Raw genomic sequence first — 22,222 nt, forward strand, 5'->3', positions numbered from 1 at the left:
AGTTGTACTGTAAAATACTATAATAATAACAATAATAATATAATTATTATTATTATTTTATAGTAATATTGATATACAGTATAAATCAAATTGTGCAGCTCCACAATCAAGCACTTTTTTTAAAGTACTTTATTTGTAAAACTTTTTTCTTTTTCAAAAACATAACACTCCATAACATACTATATATGTATATGAATACAATATAACCAAAATAGTTACCCCATGCCACACTTCTCCCCTGCCCCCAACCCAAACATGCACCAAATATTTATGAAAGTACTCTTATCACACATCACCATCAGAAGAACCTCAGCCGGACCAAGGAGATGAAAAATTGGAAAAGAAAAAGCAAAAAACAGAGGAAAAACAAGATCGAATGACACATAGCACATTCCACTTCCACCTACACTTCTTCACTCTCACACTCTCCTTTCTTTCGCCACCCTCAAGAGGCATGAGTAAGAGAGATACAGACATTTCATCAGACGGTCAGGGGAGGAAAGGTGAACTCGAGCAGCCCACTCTGAGGGCTAAGAGCTGACATGTCTCTCCTTATTCTCTTGCCACCATCACCGAGTACGTGATGAGAAGAAAACAGCAAGAACATGTTGGTAAAAAAGGATTTATTAAGAGGAAGAGCTTTCACCCTGCAGTAACACAGAAATTAAAAGTCCCACGCAGATCTCAACACATTTTTCTTGCATTTTTTTTAAACAAGCATACTCGAGAGGCAAGACTTCAGAGAGCGTGTATAATGAAGTGACATGTTGTGTGAAAATGTTCTCGCAAACCTCTCTAAACAAACATTAGCCTAAAAGAACTGCACAATTAACTGAAATCAACTAAAAATCATGCTATGCCTTAGTGTGATTATCAAAGTAAATGTAAATATGCAGAATGCGTTTCAAAGTGAAGCACAGCACTGTGTTCCTTTATACGGCAAGCAGCTTTCCTTTATATAAGCAGCTCAACATCTGGTGTTTTCAGTGTCTAATAGTGGCTGGGTTTGCAGCAAACAGTGCACCACATAAATTCCATCTCTGCATGTACAGCCATATATATTAGCATTGTAATTTTTTAGTTGTACTGTAAAATACTATAATAATAACAATAATAATATAATAATTATTATTATTTTATAGTAATATTGATATACAGTATAAATCAAATTGTGCAGCTCCACAATCAAGCACTTTTTTTAAAGTACTTTATTTGTAAAACTTTTTTCTTTTTCAAAAACATAACACTCCATAACATACTATATATGTATATGAATACAATATAACCAAAATAGTTACCCCATGCCACACTTCTCCCCTGCCCCCAACCCAAACATGCACCAAATATTTATGAAAGTACTCTTATCACACATCACCATCAGAAGAACCTCAGCCGGACCAAGGAGATGAAAAATTGGAAAAGAAAAAGCAAAAAACAGAGGAAAAACAAGATCGAATGACACATAGCACATTAACAACATAGCAAGGACATCCTTAAAATATAGACCTGAAATATGACCAGATTTTGTCAAACATCTTTAATCTACCCGCTCTAGAGAAACGTATCCTTTCAAGCTTGAGGGCCGAAACCATTTCAGCTAACCATTTAAAAAAACTTGGAGGTGACATAGATTTCCACAAACAAACAAGCACTTAAAAAAAAAAAATCCCATTTCACTTTGTTGTTGTTTTTTATCAGAAAGAAAAAATTGCAATTCGATTTATTGCCCCACATCCTGCAAACCTGGCTTGATGTGATTTACACAATAAGTACATGTTTCTGAATCAACATTCCTTTCTGGAACATCATCCTGCATCATCTGCAAATCATTGTCCACTGAATTCAGGGGTAGGGTGGTTGATTCAGGAACACGTCATACTTGGGTAAACCACATGGGGCACAACATGAGCTTTGCTATACCTTGTTTACATATCGAAAAAATAAGATATAATCATCGTGCCACATGAGCTCATGTTTAGGTAGGAGGACTGAGCCCTTCGAAGACTGAAACTTTAGAATCGCCTGTGGCACACAAACACTGTTAGCAAACAGTGGTTTGCACAGAATGTAATCTGATATTGCAAATGATGAATACAGTACACACAAAAATACACAGTTTGCTGAATCTTCTCCTACCTTGAATTCCTGAAGCTGCTGTTTGATGACCTCCACTTCTGTCCCCACGACAGCCTGTGTGTTCAGCACCTCCTCTGCTCGTCCCAACAACCCTTGTAGGTCAGCTAGACGGCCGTAGAACTCCTTCACACGCTCTTCTGCTGCTTCTATGAGTGCCAGACGGTTCTGGCCCCGCTCTGCCAGCTTGCCTGCCTGTCTGCTCAGGGCTTCGGTCTCTCTCCTGAGGGCCAGAAGATCAGGTGAGCTCCCCTCTCTACGGAGCATAGTCGTGCATTCTCCACCATGACTCTCCAGCTCGGCACGGAGGGCATCGAGTCGACTCAGGAAGCCCCTGACAGCATCAGCCTGTGAGGCCAAGGAGTCAGCATCCCGCCCCACAGGGCTAAGGCTGTCCAACTCATCGTCCAAATCAGCCAGGCGGGAGAAAACATCTCGAACATGTGACTGGACTTCTCCCACACCTTGCAACCGGGACTCCAAGGATAAGCAGCATTGCTCTGTCTGTGGGGGAAAGAGAAGGGACAATTGCAGGCAAATAGAGATGAATTTGTGGGTCATTCCTACTATGCAGTAGACCAATCATATGTTTCTAAATATACTGGATAAGCATATTAATATACGCAGTAATAATATTACATAATATGCCTGAATTTTTCATTCGCAAAAAAATATTTTTTTGGTTAAAAAAAAAATAGTCATTTTTGCCACATCCCTGAGTGCTTTTAACATAAAGCACTGCCAAATTTACTAAGAAATACTCAATCATTCCTGAGATGTTTTAAACATACATTCTTATTATTTTATAGTAATATTGATATACAGTATAAATCAAATTGTGCAGCTCCACAATCAAGCACTTTTTTTAAAGTACTTTATTTGTAAAACTTTTTTCTTTTTCAAAAACATAACACTCCATAACATACTATATATGTATATGAATACAATATAACCAAAATAGTTACCCCATGCCACACTTCTCCCCTGCCCCCAACCCAAACATGCACCAAATATTTATGAAAGTACTCTTATCACACATCACCATCAGAAGAACCTCAGCCGGACCAAGGAGATGAAAAATTGGAAAAGAAAAAGCAAAAAACAGAGGAAAAACAAGATCGAATGACACATAGCACATTAACAACATAGCAAGGACATCCTTAAAATATAGACCTGAAATATGACCAGATTTTGTCAAACATCTTTAATCTGCCCGCTCTAGAGAAACGTATCCTTTCAAGCTTGAGGGCCGAAACCACTTCAGCTAACCATTTAAAAAAACTTGGAGGTGACATAGATTTCCACAAACAAACAAGCACTTAAAAAAAAAAATCCCATATCACTTTGTTGTTTTTTTTTTATCAGAAAGAAAAAATTGCAATTCGATTTATTTCCCCACATCCTGCAAACCTGGCTTGATGTGATTTACACAATAAGTACATGTTTCTGAATCAACATTCCTTTCTGGAACATCATCCTGCATCATCTGCAAATCATTGTCCACTGAATTCAGGGGTAGGGTGGTTGATTCAGGAACACGTCATACTTGGGTAAACCACATGGGGCACAACATGAGCTTTGCTATACCTTGTTTACATATCGAAAAAATAAGATATAATCATCGTGCCACATGAGCTCATGTTTAGGTAGGAGGACTGAGCCCTTCGAAGACTGAAACTTTAGAATCGCCTGTGGCACACAAACACTGTTAGCAAACAGTGGTTTGCACAGAATGTAATCTGATATTGCAAATGATGAATACAGTACACACAAAAATACACAGTTTGCTGAATCTTCTCCTACCTTGAATTCCTGAAGCTGCTGTTTGATGACCTCCACTTCTGTCCCCACGACAGCCTGTGTGTTCAGCACCTCCTCTGCTCGTCCCAACAACCCTTGTAGGTCAGCTAGACGGCCGTAGAACTCCTTCACACGCTCTTCTGCTGCTTCTATGAGTGCCAGACGGTTCTGGCCCCGCTCTGCCAGCTTGCCTGCCTGTCTGCTCAGGGCTTCGGTCTCTCTCCTGAGGGCCAGAAGATCAGGTGAGCTCCCCTCTCTACGGAGCATAGTCGTGCATTCTCCACCATGACTCTCCAGCTCGGCACGGAGGGCATCGAGTCGACTCAGGAAGCCCCTGACAGCATCAGCCTGTGAGGCCAAGGAGTCAGCATCCCGCCCCACAGGGCTAAGGCTGTCCAACTCATCGTCCAAATCAGCCAGGCGGGAGAAAACATCTCGAACATGTGACTGGACTTCTCCCACACCTTGCAACCGGGACTCCAAGGATAAGCAGCATTGCTCTGTCTGTGGGGGAAAGAGAAGGGACAATTGCAGGCAAATAGAGATGAATTTGTGGGTCATTCCTACTATGCAGTAGACCAATCATATGTTTCTAAATATACTGGATAAGCATATTAATATACGCAGTAATAATATTACATAATATGCCTGAATTTTTCATTCGCAAAAAAATATTTTTTTGGTTAAAAAAAAAATAGTCATTTTTGCCACATCCCTGAGTGCTTTTAACATAAAGCACTGCCAAATTTACTAAGAAATACTCAATCATTCCTGAGATGTTTTAAACATACATTCTTGGGAAGACAGTTTAAAATTAAAATATAGGGCTTTCCTGTTTCTCAAATTTAATTTTCCATCCTATCAGTATGTAATGTCCCCTTAACTAACAAAACACAGTTCCTCAATTACAACATTCTCCAGGAAGTGACATAGTTTTTGTGAAAAAAAACAGCAGAAAGTTTTAGTAATGGATTTGATCAATTCTGTGTTTTTTTTGTGTTATTTGGTTTCTCAATCTAAAAAATACTAATCCTGTTTTATAAAATTGCAGAAATCGATATGAAAACAAGTTTCAAAAGATGAATAAATAAGTGATATTAAAATTAACTTCCAGTTGGTGTGGCTAACTTGCAATCCCTCACTAAGCAATAGCTAACTTTAGCTCTTTATTTTTATCCTTAGAGGCTTATTCTAATAATTTCTTGCTGTTATGTAAATACTTTTAAATAACATTACAATAAAAATGTGCTACACTTACAACATAAGTATATTTATTTTTTAAAAATGAAATGTTCAAAATGTACTGCACAGACATGCAGTATTGCACAATTGTATTTGTATTGTATTTTAATCTTAAATACTTAAACTTTTGGCGGCAAATCTTGAATACAAGCTATTATGAAAATAAACAAGACCAATTTAGATCAACAGCCAGAAAAAGACGGCATCTTATTTTCAGCAAACATGACATGAGCGCAGACTTAAACTACAGATCAGGTTATATATAACATCCCAACTACCGCTTCAGTCCTGGCACATTCCAGAGGCTCCTGATCATGTGAAGATTCCTCTCTCCTTCTCAGTAACTTCTTCAAACTCTTTTTCCGCATCCCGAGCTTGCTGCAACAGCCTCTGGCCACCATCTTCGCCGGCCCTGGAGATCTCGGGCGCATCCTGGAGTAGCCCCAGAGCCAGATTTTGCAGGTATACTACCTGTGGCTGTATAGAGTTTAACAGTTCTTGTTGGTTACGAAGACGCTCCAGGCTTTTGTTGCTACAAGCTTGTGGCCCAAGCGCCTCCTGAACCTCGATCTGATGTCTGGCTGCCTCGAGTCTTCTCTCCACAGCCAGTCTCCCATCTACTTTATTTGTAAAACTTTTTTCTTTTTCAAAAACATAACACTCCATAACATACTATATATGTATATTAATACAATATAACCAAAATAGTTACCCCATGCCACACTTCTCCCCTGCCCCCAACCCAAACATGCACCAAATATTTATGAAAGTACTCTTATCACACATCACCATCAGAAGAACCTCAGCCGGACCAAGGAGATGAAAAATTGGAAAAGAAAAAGCAAAAAACAGAGGAAAAACAAGATCGAATGACACATAGCACATTAACAACATAGCAAGGACATCCTTAAAATATAGACCTGAAATATGACCAGATTTTGTCAAACATCTTTAATCTACCCGCTCTAGAGAAACGTATCCTTTCAAGCTTGAGGGCCGAAACCATTTCAGCTAACCATTTAAAAAAACTTGGAGGTGACATAGATTTCCACAAACAAACAAGCACTTAAAAAAAAAAAATCCCATTTCACTTTGTTGTTGTTTTTTATCAGAAAGAAAAAATTGCAATTCGATTTATTGCCCCACATCCTGCAAACCTGGCTTGATGTGATTTACACAATAAGTACATGTTTCTGAATCAACATTCCTTTCTGGAACATCATCCTGCATCATCTGCAAATCATTGTCCACTGAATTCAGGGGTAGGGTGGTTGATTCAGGAACACGTCATACTTGGGTAAACCACATGGGGCACAACATGAGCTTTGCTATACCTTGTTTACATATCGAAAAAATAAGATATAATCATCGTGCCACATGAGCTCATGTTTAGGTAGGAGGACTGAGCCCTTCGAAGACTGAAACTTTAGAATCGCCTGTGGCACACAAACACTGTTAGCAAACAGTGGTTTGCACAGAATGTAATCTGATATTGCAAATGATGAATACAGTACACACAAAAATACACAGTTTGCTGAATCTTCTCCTACCTTGAATTCCTGAAGCTGCTGTTTGATGACCTCCACTTCTGTCCCCACGACAGCCTGTGTGTTCAGCACCTCCTCTGCTCGTCCCAACAACCCTTGTAGGTCAGCTAGACGGCCGTAGAACTCCTTCACACGCTCTTCTGCTGCTTCTATGAGTGCCAGACGGTTCTGGCCCCGCTCTGCCAGCTTGCCTGCCTGTCTGCTCAGGGCTTCGGTCTCTCTCCTGAGGGCCAGAAGATCAGGTGAGCTCCCCTCTCTACGGAGCATAGTCGTGCATTCTCCACCATGACTCTCCAGCTCGGCACGGAGGGCATCGAGTCGACTCAGGAAGCCCCTGACAGCATCAGCCTGTGAGGCCAAGGAGTCAGCATCCCGCCCCACAGGGCTAAGGCTGTCCAACTCATCGTCCAAATCAGCCAGGCGGGAGAAAACATCTCGAACATGTGATTGGACCTCTCCCACACCTTGCAAACGGGACTCCAAGGATGAGCAGCATTGCTCAGTCTGTGGGGGAAAGAGAAGGACACATGCAGGTAAATGAAGCTGAAATTGTGGGTCATTCCTATGCAGCAGACCAATCGTATGTTTCTAAATATACTGGATAAACATATGAATATAATAAGTAATAATATTTCATAATATGACTATATTAATATATTTAAAAATGAATAGATTTTAATAATTTCACTGTTTTGGTTTAAGCACATATTGTCATTTTGGTCGCATCCCTGAGTGCGTTTAACATAAAGCCCTGTCAGTTTACTAAGAAATGCTCAACCATTCCTTAGATGTTTCAAACATATGTTCTTGGGAAGAAAGTTTAAAATAGTTATTTCCATTTCTGAAATTTCACTTTCCATCCTGTCAGACTGTAATGACCCCTTAACTAACTAAATGCAGTTCCTCAATTACAACATCCTTCAGGAAGTGACATTATTTTCATGAAAAACTGTACTGACAAAGTTTTAGTAATGGATTTGATACATTTTCTGGTGTTTTTGGTGTTATTTGGTTTCTCAGTTTAAAAATTAATAATCCTGTTTTATAACATTGCAGAAATCGATAGGAAAACAAGTAAGTTTTAAAAGATGAATAAGTGATATCAAAATTAATTTCTAGTTGATGTGGCTGACTTGCAATCCCTCAATAAGCGACAGATAACTTTATTATTAAGTTATTTCTATACTTAGAGGTTTTTTCCGAATAATTTTTTTGCTGTTATGTAAATAGTTTTGTAAAAAGTTAGGTGTCTGAGTTTGACCACAGCATATTTCTGAAAGTCTGCTAAACACATTTATAGAAATACTGTACACTTACAACATAAGTATATTAAACGTTCAAAATGCACTGCATAGAAATGCAGTACTGTGCAAACTTTATATTTTAATCTTAAATACTTAAAACTTTTGACTAGAAATCATGAATACAAGCTATTTAAAATGAACAAGACAAATCTAGACCAACAGCCAGAAAAAGACTGTGTCTTATTTCAGCAAACACGACATGAGCGCAGACATAAACTACAAATCAGGTTATATATAACATCCCAACTACAGCCTCAGTCCTGACACATTCCAGAGGCTCCTGATCATGTGCAGATTCTCTCACCTTCTCAGTAACTTCTTCAAACTCTTTTTCCGTATCACAAGCTTGCTGCAGCAGCCTCTGGCCGCCATCTTCGCCTGCCCTGGAGATCTCGGGCGCATCCTGGAGCAGCCCCTGAGCCAGATTTCGTAGGTACACCACCTGTGGCTGTACAGAGTTTAACAGTTCCTGTTGGCTGCGCAGACGCTCCAGGCTTTTGTTGCTACAAGCTTGCGGCCCAAGTGCCTCCTGAACCTCGATCTGATGCTTGGCTGCCTCAAGTCTTCTCTCCACAGCCAGTCTCCCATCTTCAAACTCCTTCAGTCTGCTTCCCAACTCTTCTAGCTGAGCCGTGCGGCCCTGTAGTCGCTCAGAGAGACCGTCTATCCTGCGATTAAGCTGGGCTTTTTCATCCCTCACTTCCTCTTCACCAGCACAGCTCTGTTCCAGCACCTGATCTGCTGCCGTGTTCAGAGAATCTAAGAGAGGGCGACGACGATCCAAGTCCACACTTAACTGTCTAGCCTTTTGCAAAGCCTCGTCTAAGGTGGCGGGATCCAGTGATGGGTGGATCTCCGCCTCCCTTTCCTCACATTCTGCAACCCAAGTTACAAGCTCATTGTGATGTTGTTGGTACAGCTCAGCACGGGACAGCATCTCTTTTATTCGACTGTGTTTATTAGAGGTTTGTCGGTTCATGCCCTCCCAGTCTTGCCGTAAGATGTTTAGTCGAGTCTGTAGGGCTAATCGCTCATCTCCAGCGGGGAGGGATGCCAGTAGAGATGCCCCCTCGGCCTGGATGAGCTCATAGGACCCACGTTGTTGTGCCATGGTTCGCTGGAGATCCTCTTGTTGGGCCAGAAGGGTCTTTAGAGCATCAGGTTGGCAAGGAAGGGCTTCAGAAACCCCAGCTGTGTGATTCCCAGCTTGCCCGTCCAACCAGCCACGAAGCTCGTCAAACATCTGCTGGAACTGTTGAGTGCTGGACAGGGCGGCCTGCAGCTGGGACAAGCCATCAGCTGAAAGACAGCAGTAAAGGTGGTGGTTACTATTATGTACATGCATACAGTAGGCGAACAATATTGGGTAAAAACTGACTTTGCCATATTTTGTTTTTCTGTGATATACACTGCGAAATAAAAAGACACAGGAGTTTTGACGAGTAGAATTAATACATTTTTTGGAGAGTGCATCTGCATAAAAAAATAAGTAAAGTGACAAAAATGGTATTTTACTGTACATTTATGTCTTAATTTCTTAATTTCCAAACTGCAAACTGTTACTCACCAGCCCGTTCTTCTAGGTTTTTGAGGGGGCTGCTCACACTCTCCAGTCTCTTGTGTAACTCATCTCTGAGATACGGTTCGGCCACAATTGTGCTGAGCTCCGCACACAGCTGCTCAGCCTGGGCCAGTTGACCTCGTCTCTGTTCCAGCTCAGCACGGATCTCCCCAGTTTCCTGAAGCCTACAGCGCAGGGCTTCAGGCTGAGCGCTTAGAGAGGCCTGCGCATCCAGCCTCTCGCTTAGATCAGCCACACTCTGAGACAGCTCTCTGAGCAGGGCCAGGTAGCGCTCACTGGTTCCCTGCGCCTGGTCGATCTGCTGCGAGCGGCCGGTGAGACGAGAGGTGAGGTCTTCCCACTGCTGTGAAACGTCTGCCAGCTCCTGCCTCACCTCCTCTAGGTCCTGTCCATCTCTAGAACCCTCATCTCCAGATGGGGAGAGGATTCCCTCTGCCGCTCGAGACAGCTGGTCAAACTGGGTTTGCCGTGTCTCAAACTCACGTAGCATGAACTGACGGGATAAAGAATTTTTTTTAAGTGATTTTGGTGAAGCTAAGTTTTGAGAACAATTTGATTGTTCAATTTGACATTTGATTTTTTTTTAATGAAAATCTGAGGCATGATGTTAATTACCATTTTTTGAATGGACTTTTTTTCATTTGTCGAAAAAGCAAGAAGATTAGTTTACCTGCACTTGCTGTTTCTGTGTGTTGAGCATGTTGGGGTCGATACTCAGTGGGCCTAATACGCTCATCATCAGCTCTTTCTCTCGTAGCCATGGTCCTAGCTGACTGGCTGCTGCAGCAAAACTACCCAGCCTATCAGCACACGCTTCCAATTCAGTCTGCCTCTGTGCTGCAGTCTGATTGGCTTTCGTCCACCGTGAGTCTAGGAGAGAGAGCAATATCCTGAATCTGAATGTATTAATAAATATACTAAAACACAATAGATTAAAAAAATGCATGCACAGGTTGCACTTTGACAACACATGGAACACCAGAATAAAAGATCAGGATATTTGATTTGAAGGTCAGAGCTTTTCTTGGAGCATACATTATTTTCAGCCTTCCATTTCCTGCACCCAACTCTCGCCTTGTGACCAGCAAATTAATATTAATGTACTATTCTGTTGTTATACTTAGTTATTGGTACAGGGACAAGTTAATTAAATGAAAATTAACTTAAAACACATCACTGACCTATGTCTTCAAGCTGACGTTTCCAAGTCTCAGCTTCAGGAGAATCAGGATGATCTGTTATTAGCTGATTGAGAATGTTTTTTAGATCCTCCACTTTCCCAGAATGGTCGGCAAGCTCAGTAAGTAAAACCTGGACACAGGTGCCTGTCTGTCAGATGTCTGTCACAATGTAATGGAATGATGGCTAGGGCTACTGTTTTAAGGGGTCATGAACTCAAGAAATCAAAACTTTTGACATATAAGAGGTCATTGTACTGCACTATAAAAACATCCTGTAAGTTTCAGAACTCCAAACTTTGTTATAAGTCTAAAAACAGCTTATATTGAAGGCAGTCTGCCAAATCGACAGCTTTTGGAATGTTCTACTCTATGATATAATACTGTAGATAAGCACCGCCTTCGCAGAAGATCGACATCACTGCCTGTTTAGCCCCGCCCACCTATTCACGCATGTAGCCTAGTGTTTACGAGAGGCGAACGCGCAGGTCTACGCAGAAACCAAACGATAAAGATGGCTCTGAAGACAACAAGATGCTGTGTTGGAAAAGAAAGAGGAAAGAGTATATGAACTTTATTTTTAATGAAGATCCAGACCACGTCAGTAAGAACTCTGTCTTTTTGTTCACTTCATTTTACCGGGGTTTGTGTCAAAAACAGGACAGAAAATAGCCTATTATTCCCCTAGGGGTACAAAATTATGATGTTTTTTTATGTAAAAATCTTGATAACATTATAAGTGGACCTCAGAGAAAAGTACAAAATAAAAAATAGAGGCAGTTCATAACCCCTTTAATAATCCTTTAGAGCAGTGTTTCCCAACCTTTCTTTAGTCATGGCACCCTTTGGAAATTGTAACAAATTTGTGGCACCCAACAAAATTAATAATGTCACAATATTTAATAATAATCAGTACAGCAGGGAAGAACTGCAGAATATAATGTCATACAGATATTTTTTATATTATAAAAAAAATGTGTCTATCAATGGTGGCAATCAGTAGGCTAATTCATATGAAAACATTGTGAGATAGCTAGTTATAATGGTAATCAAACAAAGGTTTGCTCACTCAGTGTATTTTTGACTTTACAGTTGGGTAATTTTTTTGCAGTAGCACGAGATAGCTTGATTTAAAACTTTGAATTGAATACAAAATGACAAGGAGGCTAAGCAGTTAATAATAAAATAAGAACAAATAAAGAAATTACTAATGATAGCACAAATAAAAAATAACGATAGGCCTACAGATGAAATAAATAGCTTTTTAGTTTTTCAGATAGGTCTAACACACAGTAGGGCTATTAAGAGTTTTTTTTAATTTTTTTTTACCAATTATCCAAATAATATTTAATCATAGAAAGCTATTATTATCAGAGGACACGTGAGCATAACGGTTAGCAGATCAATGAATAAGAGGGCAGCGTTACCAGAGTTGCCCATTTACCACACCTTATTACAACCCAGTAGGGCTATTGCAAACAGAAACAATACTGTACTACATCGATGTTTTCTGTCAGCTTGATTTTTGAGTGGACTTTGCTGTTCTGATGAGCATGAACGGTATATGAGTGGAGCACTCACATGGGCCGTGAGTGAATGAGGAGTGACTGAGCGAAGCACACACACGCATAGAGCGGGATAATACGCAGAGCGTCACACCATGTGAAAGGGAATCCTGAGCGGTGAACTAATTTTCGGCAGCCGGAATTTCAGTGCATCTCTAATTATTGGCGACATCAGAAATGGATATTATATAATAGCTGCTTTTTTGAAGATTTTAGCAATTTAAAAATATTAAAAACAGATTTTTTACACGGCACCCCTGCTCTCGACAGACGGCACCCTGGTTAGGAAACACTGCTTTAGAGAACTATGGGATAACATTAAAGACAAAACTAAGTTACAGAAAATGAATTGCCTGATTACAGATAAACTATTTCATATATATTCTGTGGGGGCCTGTAGTTTGATACCCCTGTTACGGATGTATTCAATTCTCTCAAAATGTTACCTTGGTTTCTTGGGCTTGAGCACGCACCGCCTCTGGCCGAGAAGGTGAAGCGGTCTGCCCTTGTGCCAGGCTCTCTTCACGGGGGCCCAGCCACTGGATGAGTGCCTCAGAGCCCTGCCTGGCCTTCTGCCGCAGGTCAAGAGAGGCCTCTTGCCTACCCTTCCTTTCCCTCATATCACTGCCCAGCTGCTCATGCTTGCAGTTCACATCTGCCACTGCCACCTGGATCTCAGTCAAGTCTGAGGGTAAGAGTGAAGAAATGTTGAGGTAAGTACAGTCACAGCAGCCCGATGACAAGGCCACATAATTATAAAACTGCATCATGTTTGTGCTATTTTTCAAGCAATGATATATAAGCTGAGGGTTAGATTTTGACTGTAGTAAAATCCATTCAGCTGTGAAGAACAAAATATGGAGCTCTGCACATGATATGCGGAACATAATATATTTATTGCGGCCACAAATTAAGAATATGCTCCATGACTTGTCTTTTATTTAAATCAAGGACATGTTTGATTAATTAGTTCCTTTGTTTTAGGTAAATCATTGCCACATTGTACTAATTTGTTTCCTTGTTTTGATTTATTTAATTTAGTTAATAAAAATAAGAAAACAAATTAGTACAATGTGGCCACAATTTTCCTAAAAAGAGGGAACAAATTAGTAAGCGGTTGGAACAAATTCTTAAATTCATTGCCACAACATATATATATATATATATATATATATTACTCTTATTATATTACATTACTACTATTGCAGTTTTGTTGATGCAGTACAATGGGAACCAATACATTGGATATCGACAACAATGACCTGACAAACTGATTACTTGCAAAATGTGAACAGTGTGTCAACAGTCCTCAGCTTTATGTGCACTGTCAGTGTGAAAGAAAGCCTAAACGATTGGACACATTGGTCATATGCACAAAGACAGATGACACTAATCTGCACTTACTCTGAGAGCAAACTAACAGAACAGGACAAGAAGCAATGCAAAGAAAAATAGGGAGAGTGAGTAAAAGGGTGAAGAGGAAGAGAAATGGAAATGTCTAATAGAGAAAAGCCTCCAGTGATGAGGATGCTGCACAGCTCACTGGCTAAACGTGTGGAGGAAGCTCACCTTTACAGGTGTGAATGCCATTAACACTGTTGGGGCTGGAAGCACCATTGAGCTGAGAAACACCTGGGAGAAAGACACACAGACACGCGCTCAGACAACGCCACAATAATTCACAGGCATGCTGGCGCAGCACACACATACACAAGCAGCTACACATACTCAACACAGAGGATTTAGACACAGAGACACATATACAAACATAATATGCTGAAAATTAGTAGTTTGGAAGGTGGCAGATGCCTAAAGGGACAGTTCACTCAAAAACTCTCCCTCATGTCATTCCAAACCAGTATGAATTTGGAAGTACAAAAGGAGACAATTTTAATAATGTACCAGTTGCTCTTTTCAATGCAGTAACAAAATTAATTGGAAAAGGGTGCAAAAGCACCATAAAACTGTTTTAATCAGGAACACAAATCAAGCTTTTTTGCTCATGCGTCATATATATTCTAGTAGGGCACTCTTAGTAGGGAAAGTCTTACTAGTTTTGAATGACATGAAGATGAGTAAATGATGACAGTTTTCATTTTTGAGTGAATTATCCTCTAAAAGTAGTGATTTGGAGTCCAAATATATTCATAGTGGAAACATGAAGTACTAGCTACAGAAAAAAAGGAGCCCTGGCCCTGAACCTCCACGATGTTGTTTTGCCTACCAGTCTTGTTCTTGGGAGACGTGATGTTAATAATCAAGTTCTCCAGTTGTGAACTGGTCTTGTTCAACTCCTGAACTTGGCTTCCTTGGGTCTCCCATTCTGCGAGTAGATCCTACAAGTAAATTCATGAGACGTGTTAATTACAGCTCACCTCACTAAAAACAGAAACTGATGTCAGAACACTGTAAATGGAACTGTAGGAACTGCAGTCCTACTTTAAGCTGCTGTGCTCTTCTCTGCAGGCTTTCTGTGCTTAGGTTGGGCTCTTTGGCAGGAAGTTGTTCTTGTACTGTCTGCAGCCACCTGAGGAGCGAGCCAGAGCGAGAGCGGAACTCTGCCAGTTGCTGGACGCAGCTCTGGATGGAATCAAATCTGTGAAGGACACAGGAAAAAGTCAGATGAAAATCAACAAAAAAAGATTCAATTTTGTTAATGGTAACACAATGCTGGCTCCAATGAGGCAATTTACTTTGTGTAAAATAAAACAGCTTTTGCACTCAGTTTTCAAATGAATTATTCCTTTCTTAGTTTAAAATGTTTTAATGAAGTAAAAATTCAGAGTACCTATCTAAACCACCAGAAGAGAAAAATTTTACTCTTGTAAAAGGACACAACCAGACATCTTTGACCTCCTATTCATATGTCAACACTGTATGCTACTATTTTAGGTCATGGTGATAGATCAGGACAATGTGTGCAATACTAAGCAGAGCCAGATTCCACTCCAGACTCTTAATGTGGACAGCATGCCTCTCTACCATTGTTAGCAGCAGTTAGGTCAGAAGCCATGTCCCAACATGTTACCCTTTACATTCAGTTTATACTACAATAATCCCCCTTCCCACTCACAAGTATTCCAAGAGATATGTGGAGTGGATTTAGACTTGAACACATGACCGACTGTTTTATGAGCCGTCTCTGAGGACATCTGAAATGCTTGGAGCCCCAGTCTGGCATCTTAAGGAGGGATGTGGCCAAAAGGTTTCCATAACGCCGGATACAGTGGTGTCAAATTGGGTTAGCATGATGCTATTTTTTTTATGGCGCAGAGTATTCTGACCCTGTCCATACTGTCTTTATTTTTGTCACATGTCAAATGTCAAAGCAATTAGAGTTGGCAGGGCATCACATTTCAAGATGAAACTATGACACACAGAATAGCTTAGAACAGACTAACTATTCTACTCATGACTGTAACTGCCATAGACATTAAGGGGGACAATATTACAATATCCTGAATATTTCATTACAGCAATAATTATTTTTCCAGTCTGGAGAAAGAAGTTAAATGTGGACGACAGGGTTATTATTGCTAGCTAAAACTATTTCAAACATTTTGTCAACTGAATAATAAAGTTCAAATAAAATTATTAAACTAAATAAAAATTAGATGTTGCTTTGGCAACTAATTGAAATTAAGTTAAAATATGTTAAAGAATTACATTCACTAAACGGAAAAAATACAAATAAAACCTTTCACTAATTATTATTATTTAAAATGACAAAAGCACATAACACTACTAAAAATAACTAAAAATGTAAATGCTGAAAATATAAAAATAAAAGCTAATTCAAAATATTAATAAAAATAATAATCATACAAAAACCAATACTAAAATAACACTGGTTTAATAAATTGTTTTCACAACTCTTTCCACTGACCTCTCGTTGACATTGGATTCCAAGCGTGCAAAGTCCTCAGAAACCTCTTTGGTTGTGTCCCGAAGGCTTTGTGCATTGGCAAGGATCCCAGACTTGCTTAGGTCTGAACCAAGCTCGACAAATGACTTTAATTGACTTGACTCTTGGGTAATTTCTGATCTCACCTCCTTTAATGGAAAAGACAGAAATTATGACATCGGACATCAGCCAATAAACATGTAATCTTTCTGAAAGTACGTAAATCTGTGGCCAAAGATGTCAAAAACCTAATTCTCTAACCTCTATGGTCTGTTTGTAGTCATCCACGCTGCAGTCAGGTTGGCCTACTGGGCTGAGAGCCCTTTCTCGACTCTGCGTATAGCTGTGGAGGTCTGCACTCTGGCGCTCAAAGCTCTCCAACTTGGGCAAAAGTCCCCGCAACTCAGTCTCTCTTTCAGTCTGTTTGGCCTGGGCCGCTGTGTAGCGTTGACTCAAGTCCTGTAGTGCCCCCTGCAGGCCAGACGCTGTCGATGCATCTGCAGACTTCAGAAGCTTGGACACAGAGTCCAGGGTTGCATCCACGCTGCCCTGCCTTGAAAGCAGTTCCTGACGTATTTTCTGAGGGGGAAGTGCCATGTTTGAAGAAAACATAATTCCTGGTTAAGGAAAGTTTTTAATTATGTCTGATACTGATGATTGTGATGGTACGTTTAACAAAATACCTGATTTTGTGTTAGGGCATCCTGAACTGCTTGAGCAGTGGGCTGGACTGCGCCAGGTGATAAAGGAAGTCCATCTAACCATGCCAGCAGTGCTTTAAGTCCCTCCTGAACGCTGACTGATTGGGCAACAGCGGTTTGAAGCTGTTCAGCTCTCACTGACACTGAATTAGACAGGGTTTCAAAGCGCTTCTCCAGAGCATCTGAAATTACCAAGAGGAAGTTTAAAATATAGGTATAATATCAAAAATATCATTAGCACAAAATTAATTCCAGATCATGTCTTGTATTACTTTTAAGAGGTTATTTTGAGATAATGATTATAAGTGACACTATCAATCCAAATAAAATGCTTGACATCACAGTGCCTTGATTGACCAGTCAACAAATATTCTAGATACAGATGATGAAAAATGCCAGTCGTTGAGCCAATGTTGCCATGTTGGGTTGAATGCTCAAAAAGACAAACTGTTGTTCAAAATGCTGGGGACAAATATTTCTATTTCAAATAAATTATGCTCTTTTAAACTTTCTATTCATCAAGAACTCCTAAAGAAAAAAAAATGTATCACGGTTTCTAAAAAAAAAATATTAAGCAGCACAGCTGTTTTCAACACTAATAACAATAAAATTGTTTGTTGAGCCCAAAATCAGCATATTACAATGATTTCTGAAGGATCATGTGACACTGAAAACTAGAGTAATGGCTGCTGAAAATTCAACTTTTCCATCTCAAAAATAAAACATTTGAAAACATATTAAAATAGAAAAGTTATTCTGAACTGTACTAATATTATTTAACTATTTTGTGATCAAATAAATGCAGCCTTGGTGAGCATAAGAGACTTCTTCCAAAAACATCTAAAAAAGTTTTCAATGACAGTGCATGTCCATACTTGCATGGTGGAATGAACCTACAAAATGACACCCTTTCAACCAAGTTATCTGCTGATATTGAGAATGAAATTACCTGTAAGATTGTTAATATCTGCATTTTTGAGAGTTGGGGACTCCTGAGTGCTGACCAGCTCTTTACCTGCCCTCTTGACTTTCTCAAGCTGTACCGAACGCTCTGCCAACTCATCCTGCAACAGCTGAGAGAAGACAGCAGAAGAAAGAAAAAGGTGATTAATTACGATGATTCCTAAGAGTATGGAAACTACATTTTGCTTAGGTGATCATTTCCATTAGTGTATCCATCCAGTAAAGTTGTTTCTAAGCTTTCCTCAAATATTTTAGCCAGAAAAGCATTAATAATCCAACCTGTACAGTACTGAGAGTATGCTGCAATGTCTGAGTGTCCGTTTGCTCTCGGCTGGGTTTAAATACACTCTGATTTTGCTCCTGAGTGCTCAGCCAGGAGCCTAAAGAACCAGCCTCATCTAGGTAGTGTTGGAATCGCTCCAGGAGACCTGAGAGACGGGTGCCAAGTTCTGAGGACTGAAAGAATGAACACACAAGAGTCAGTATGTCTTCAGCCCATTGTTGACTGAAAGAATACAAAGCTGTTTTGTTCCCACCTTGCTGTGTAATGAACTGTAGCGCTGTGTGGCATCTTGGAGCTTGCCACTCACTAGGTGTCTGGTTTCCTCCAGAGCTGGATCCGTACTGCCCACCTTCTCCAAGGCCCCCTGGACAGAATCCAGAACCTTCTGACCAGAGATTGTCACAAAGCGTAGATCAGCTTTGTGACAGATGACATCTTCTGCAAGCTGTATAATACAGAGAAACACATTCTAAGTATTTTACTTTCTCCACAAAGTAAATGTATTATGTTAGACATCACCATATTTTGATACCTTTTTATGCTCCTCTATCCTGTCTTTTAGACCCTTTGCATCAGTTTCCCCTTCCCCGAGTGTACGTAGTTCTTGTTCACTCTGATCCAACCATGTACCCAGGTTCCCATGCTCCTGCACAAACTTGGCAAACTCATCTCTGAGGGCATCTGTCCGCCTGAGCCTGTCCTGACAGTTCTGAAGGCGCTCCTGATGCTGACTCTGTAGTTGGTCTAGTTTTGCCCGTAAGCGTTGTTTCTCCTCTGGTGGCACACTGGAGTCAGGTTGTTCCAGGAGAGAGCGGACAGACTGGGCCACCTGCTGAAGGTGAGCCTGTTGAGCTTGTAACTGTTGCAGCTCAGTCTGGTGGAATCAACAAAATGCAAAATGTCAAAAGGCAGCACTGAATTGAGTTGCCATATTGGTAAAACTGATAATGATCAACATCTACTTAAGAATCTGACCTGAAGCACGTCACTGTGAGAATTCAGAGCATTCTCTGGTGGTCCAAATGATGGTGTGTCAGTGACAGTGTTGCCAAGTGACCTCCTCTTTGAGTCATCCAGTGATGACAATTCTCTGAGAAGTGTGTCTATTTTTTCCTGTGTCTCCTGCATCTGCTCTTCTGCTTTAGCCTTGGGCAGAAGGAAAATACGATAATGATTAAAACAATGAATAACAAATGCTGACAAATTAAAGAGAACAAAATGTGAACTGCTTACTTTTTGTGTGTTCTGCTGCACTGTTGTGACAATGGCAGTGTCTACTTTAGCTAGTGAAGAGCGGACTGAGTTTGTAAGTGAGCTGTGCTGCTCTTTCATTTGTGAAAGAGTCCCCTGTAGTTTGACCCTCTCTTCAGGACTCAAACTATCACCCCGATCGGACAGGAACTCCTCCACTGAGCGTATAGTCTCAGTCAACAAGTCACTTTTGGTCTGAAGGTCCTTCTCCACCTCCTATAGTTATGGGGTAAAAACAAACAATTAACCAAACATTAAAAGTCTTATGTAAGACATTGTATAATAAAGCTGCATTAAGTAAATGTCAGATGTGTCTCTTTATCGCACCTTAAGCTCTCTTTGCTTCTGCTGTAACTCGTTCACATCATCGGACTCAGTTCCAACTCTCTGACTGGCCAGGAGGCTGGCAGCACCAGCCAACCACATAGTGAGATTCTCCAGTTTTTGAGAGCATTCTGACTTCTGCTGCTGCACAACCTACACCCACGGTAAGAAAGGAGGTAAAAACAGTGATAAAGATTTACATGTGATCAATTATAACCATAATTCTCTTAAACTTCTATGTATTCATCATATTATTCTTTTTACCCCACCAAACTCTCACACTTTGGCCAGAATTTGGCCACAAACGCCAGATTTCACACAAAGTAAACAACGTACACTGGTTGAGCATGATGTGTCCAAATTCATCACACAAAGAACCAAAAAAAAAAAAAAAAAAAAAAAAAAAAAACAGGCCAGTGAAGCAGAAACATAACATACAACGACCTTAGGACAAATAACAGAACTCATCTAGATATTTTCTTCTTTTACTAAAAAGAAAGGTTAAAAAACAAGCAAGCTATAAAGTGAGGCTACATTTAAATCTTTAGTGCTTTCCAAATGTGTCTTCTGTGGCAATCTGTAAGAGCAAGGCAGACAGGTTAATATACATGTTATGTTCATTAACGCAGCTAGCACACTCAAGTTTGAAATGCAGGTGGCTGTATAACAGAGCACAACAATAAGGAATTCTATTGATTTAAGGTAATGTTATCTAGCTGGATAACATACATGAGTGTTTGTCAAAACTGTGACTTGTGACAGTGTTGAAAGCATCAGTTGAGAATTATATACATTCCAAAATATAACATAAAACATATGTACTTTCTGTACAGCATAGCAGCACATTTTCAATACATTATAGCTGTAAAATTGTATTAATTATATTATAAATTATATTTATAAATAAACATTATATAAAAATGTATAAAAAAAATTATGTTTTAGGCATTAGACTTTAGTGTAAGACAACTAAAATCTAAACTAAGGCTTGACTTGGCCAGCAGACAGAAGTCGTTATTGTTGAGTCCTGCAGAAGCATTACTGAAACAACAGATCAGCATTATTATAGTGCTGTAAAACTAACCGAATAAGTAGATCATACTGTTACATGCATGTGAACATTATTTTCATTTTTTAAATGCAGCATTCATGCTAATAAGTATTCATGCATGCATCAGTAGTGTGGTTAACTGTTACCACAAATGTTCTGTTCTTAATGCATTAAAAGTTTTCCTTTATCTCAGTTGAATGATTGTGAGTCTGTTGAAAGCAAAATTTAATATTCTTGTTTTTAATTTGGCAGCACAAGCATTTATTCATCTGTTTGCAAACCTCTCTATCCCTTGTAGTTTGTTTCTCTTTTTCTTTCTGTTCTTTTCTCATTTGTTCATTCTCTCTCGCCTGCTGGGCTGATAGTGCCTCTGCCCTGGCATGATTGAGACCAACAGCCTGGTGAAAGACCCTCTGTAGCTGCTCCAGCTGTCCAAGGAGATGCCTGCTCTGATCAGGCAACAGGTCCTGAGCATGCTCAGAGATAAACACTTGAATACTGAACACCACATTGCTGACTTCATTGGATCGGGCAGCGAGGGAGTTCTGCAACATCTGTAAGGGGAAAAAAAAGAATGACTGTGAAAAAGATGCCATCACTGTAACTACAAATGTAAATATGTGTCCTGTAAAAGCTAGATAGGATATCATCACTATTGATGTCTTACCTCACACAACTGTTGCTTACGAGTGATCTCGGCCACCGTTTGTCCATCTACCTCGGTTTCTTCCTGCATTTGCGTCTCAGTATCCTTAAGCCAGCTAAGAAGTTTGTCAACTTGCTCTTGTAAAGATTTCAGCTGACTGCTTACAGCTTCCTATAAAAACATATAAGTCACACAAAGAGATTTAAAAGAAACTTTTCTGTCATGAAAAACAAACTCTCTAAACTAAATATCATAGGAATTTTTATTACGTTTTGTGCATCACGTTGTTCTCGTAACCCCTGCAAAGTATTCTGGGCAAGGTCCCTGGCTGCACTGTAAGCCCGAGCTAAGCTTCGCTCATCTTTTTCCAGGGCTATAAGCAGCTGAGGTGGAACATCCTGAGGGTAAGACTCCAGCAGCTGTGTGGCTGCTTCAGTCTCCTTGTGCACTTCTGGTTCCAGGTCACTAATTTCCAAAAAAAGCATCTGAAAAGAGAATTAAATGAAAAAAAAACAGCATGTGTAAGCTTAAAGAACCTGTTACATTTGCTACAAATCATACATTTGCTGTAATACAAATATTTTACCTCTATCTGTTTGATTATGTCATCAAGTGTGGAGAGACTTCGACCAACGGACTGTTGCTGCTGCTGCTTTAGGCGGACCTCAATGTGTCTCACCATAGAAAGCAAGGCCACAATCTGTTGGTCATGTTCTAAGCACTCTTGGCGAGCCAGTGAGGACTGAAA

The 22,222-nt window shown here is 40.0% G+C and overlaps 1 protein-coding gene across 1 annotated transcript in view; it reads right to left on the reverse strand.

The window, feature by feature from the left end:
- Nucleotides 1-22,222, reverse strand: part of LOC107564497 (microtubule-actin cross-linking factor 1-like) — a 178,675-nt gene that overhangs the window by 34,888 nt on the left and 121,565 nt on the right. The window contains exons 35-57 of the mRNA XM_016249593.1: nt 22,061-22,216; nt 21,744-21,959; nt 21,496-21,645; nt 21,110-21,382; nt 19,781-19,930; nt 19,436-19,669; nt 19,178-19,348; nt 18,735-19,076; nt 18,456-18,647; nt 18,199-18,375; nt 17,906-18,029; nt 16,939-17,138; nt 16,517-16,834; nt 16,238-16,404; nt 14,791-14,947; nt 14,576-14,687; nt 13,921-13,983; nt 12,798-13,036; nt 10,790-10,919; nt 10,279-10,478; nt 9,594-10,101; nt 8,331-9,325; nt 3,937-4,437 (exon numbers count right to left, since the gene is read on the reverse strand). Coding sequence (XP_016105079.1) covers nt 3,937-4,437; nt 8,331-9,325; nt 9,594-10,101; nt 10,279-10,478; nt 10,790-10,919; nt 12,798-13,036; nt 13,921-13,983; nt 14,576-14,687; nt 14,791-14,947; nt 16,238-16,404; nt 16,517-16,834; nt 16,939-17,138; nt 17,906-18,029; nt 18,199-18,375; nt 18,456-18,647; nt 18,735-19,076; nt 19,178-19,348; nt 19,436-19,669; nt 19,781-19,930; nt 21,110-21,382; nt 21,496-21,645; nt 21,744-21,959; nt 22,061-22,216 — 5,775 coding nt within the window. The remainder of the gene's footprint in view (nt 1-3,936; nt 4,438-8,330; nt 9,326-9,593; nt 10,102-10,278; nt 10,479-10,789; nt 10,920-12,797; nt 13,037-13,920; nt 13,984-14,575; nt 14,688-14,790; nt 14,948-16,237; nt 16,405-16,516; nt 16,835-16,938; nt 17,139-17,905; nt 18,030-18,198; nt 18,376-18,455; nt 18,648-18,734; nt 19,077-19,177; nt 19,349-19,435; nt 19,670-19,780; nt 19,931-21,109; nt 21,383-21,495; nt 21,646-21,743; nt 21,960-22,060; nt 22,217-22,222) is intronic.

The sequence above is a fragment of the Sinocyclocheilus grahami genome, unplaced genomic scaffold (assembly GCF_001515645.1).
Source record: "Sinocyclocheilus grahami isolate Dianchi unplaced genomic scaffold, SAMN03320097.WGS_v1.1 scaffold940.1, whole genome shotgun sequence".
NCBI lineage: Eukaryota > Metazoa > Chordata > Actinopteri > Cypriniformes > Cyprinidae > Sinocyclocheilus > Sinocyclocheilus grahami.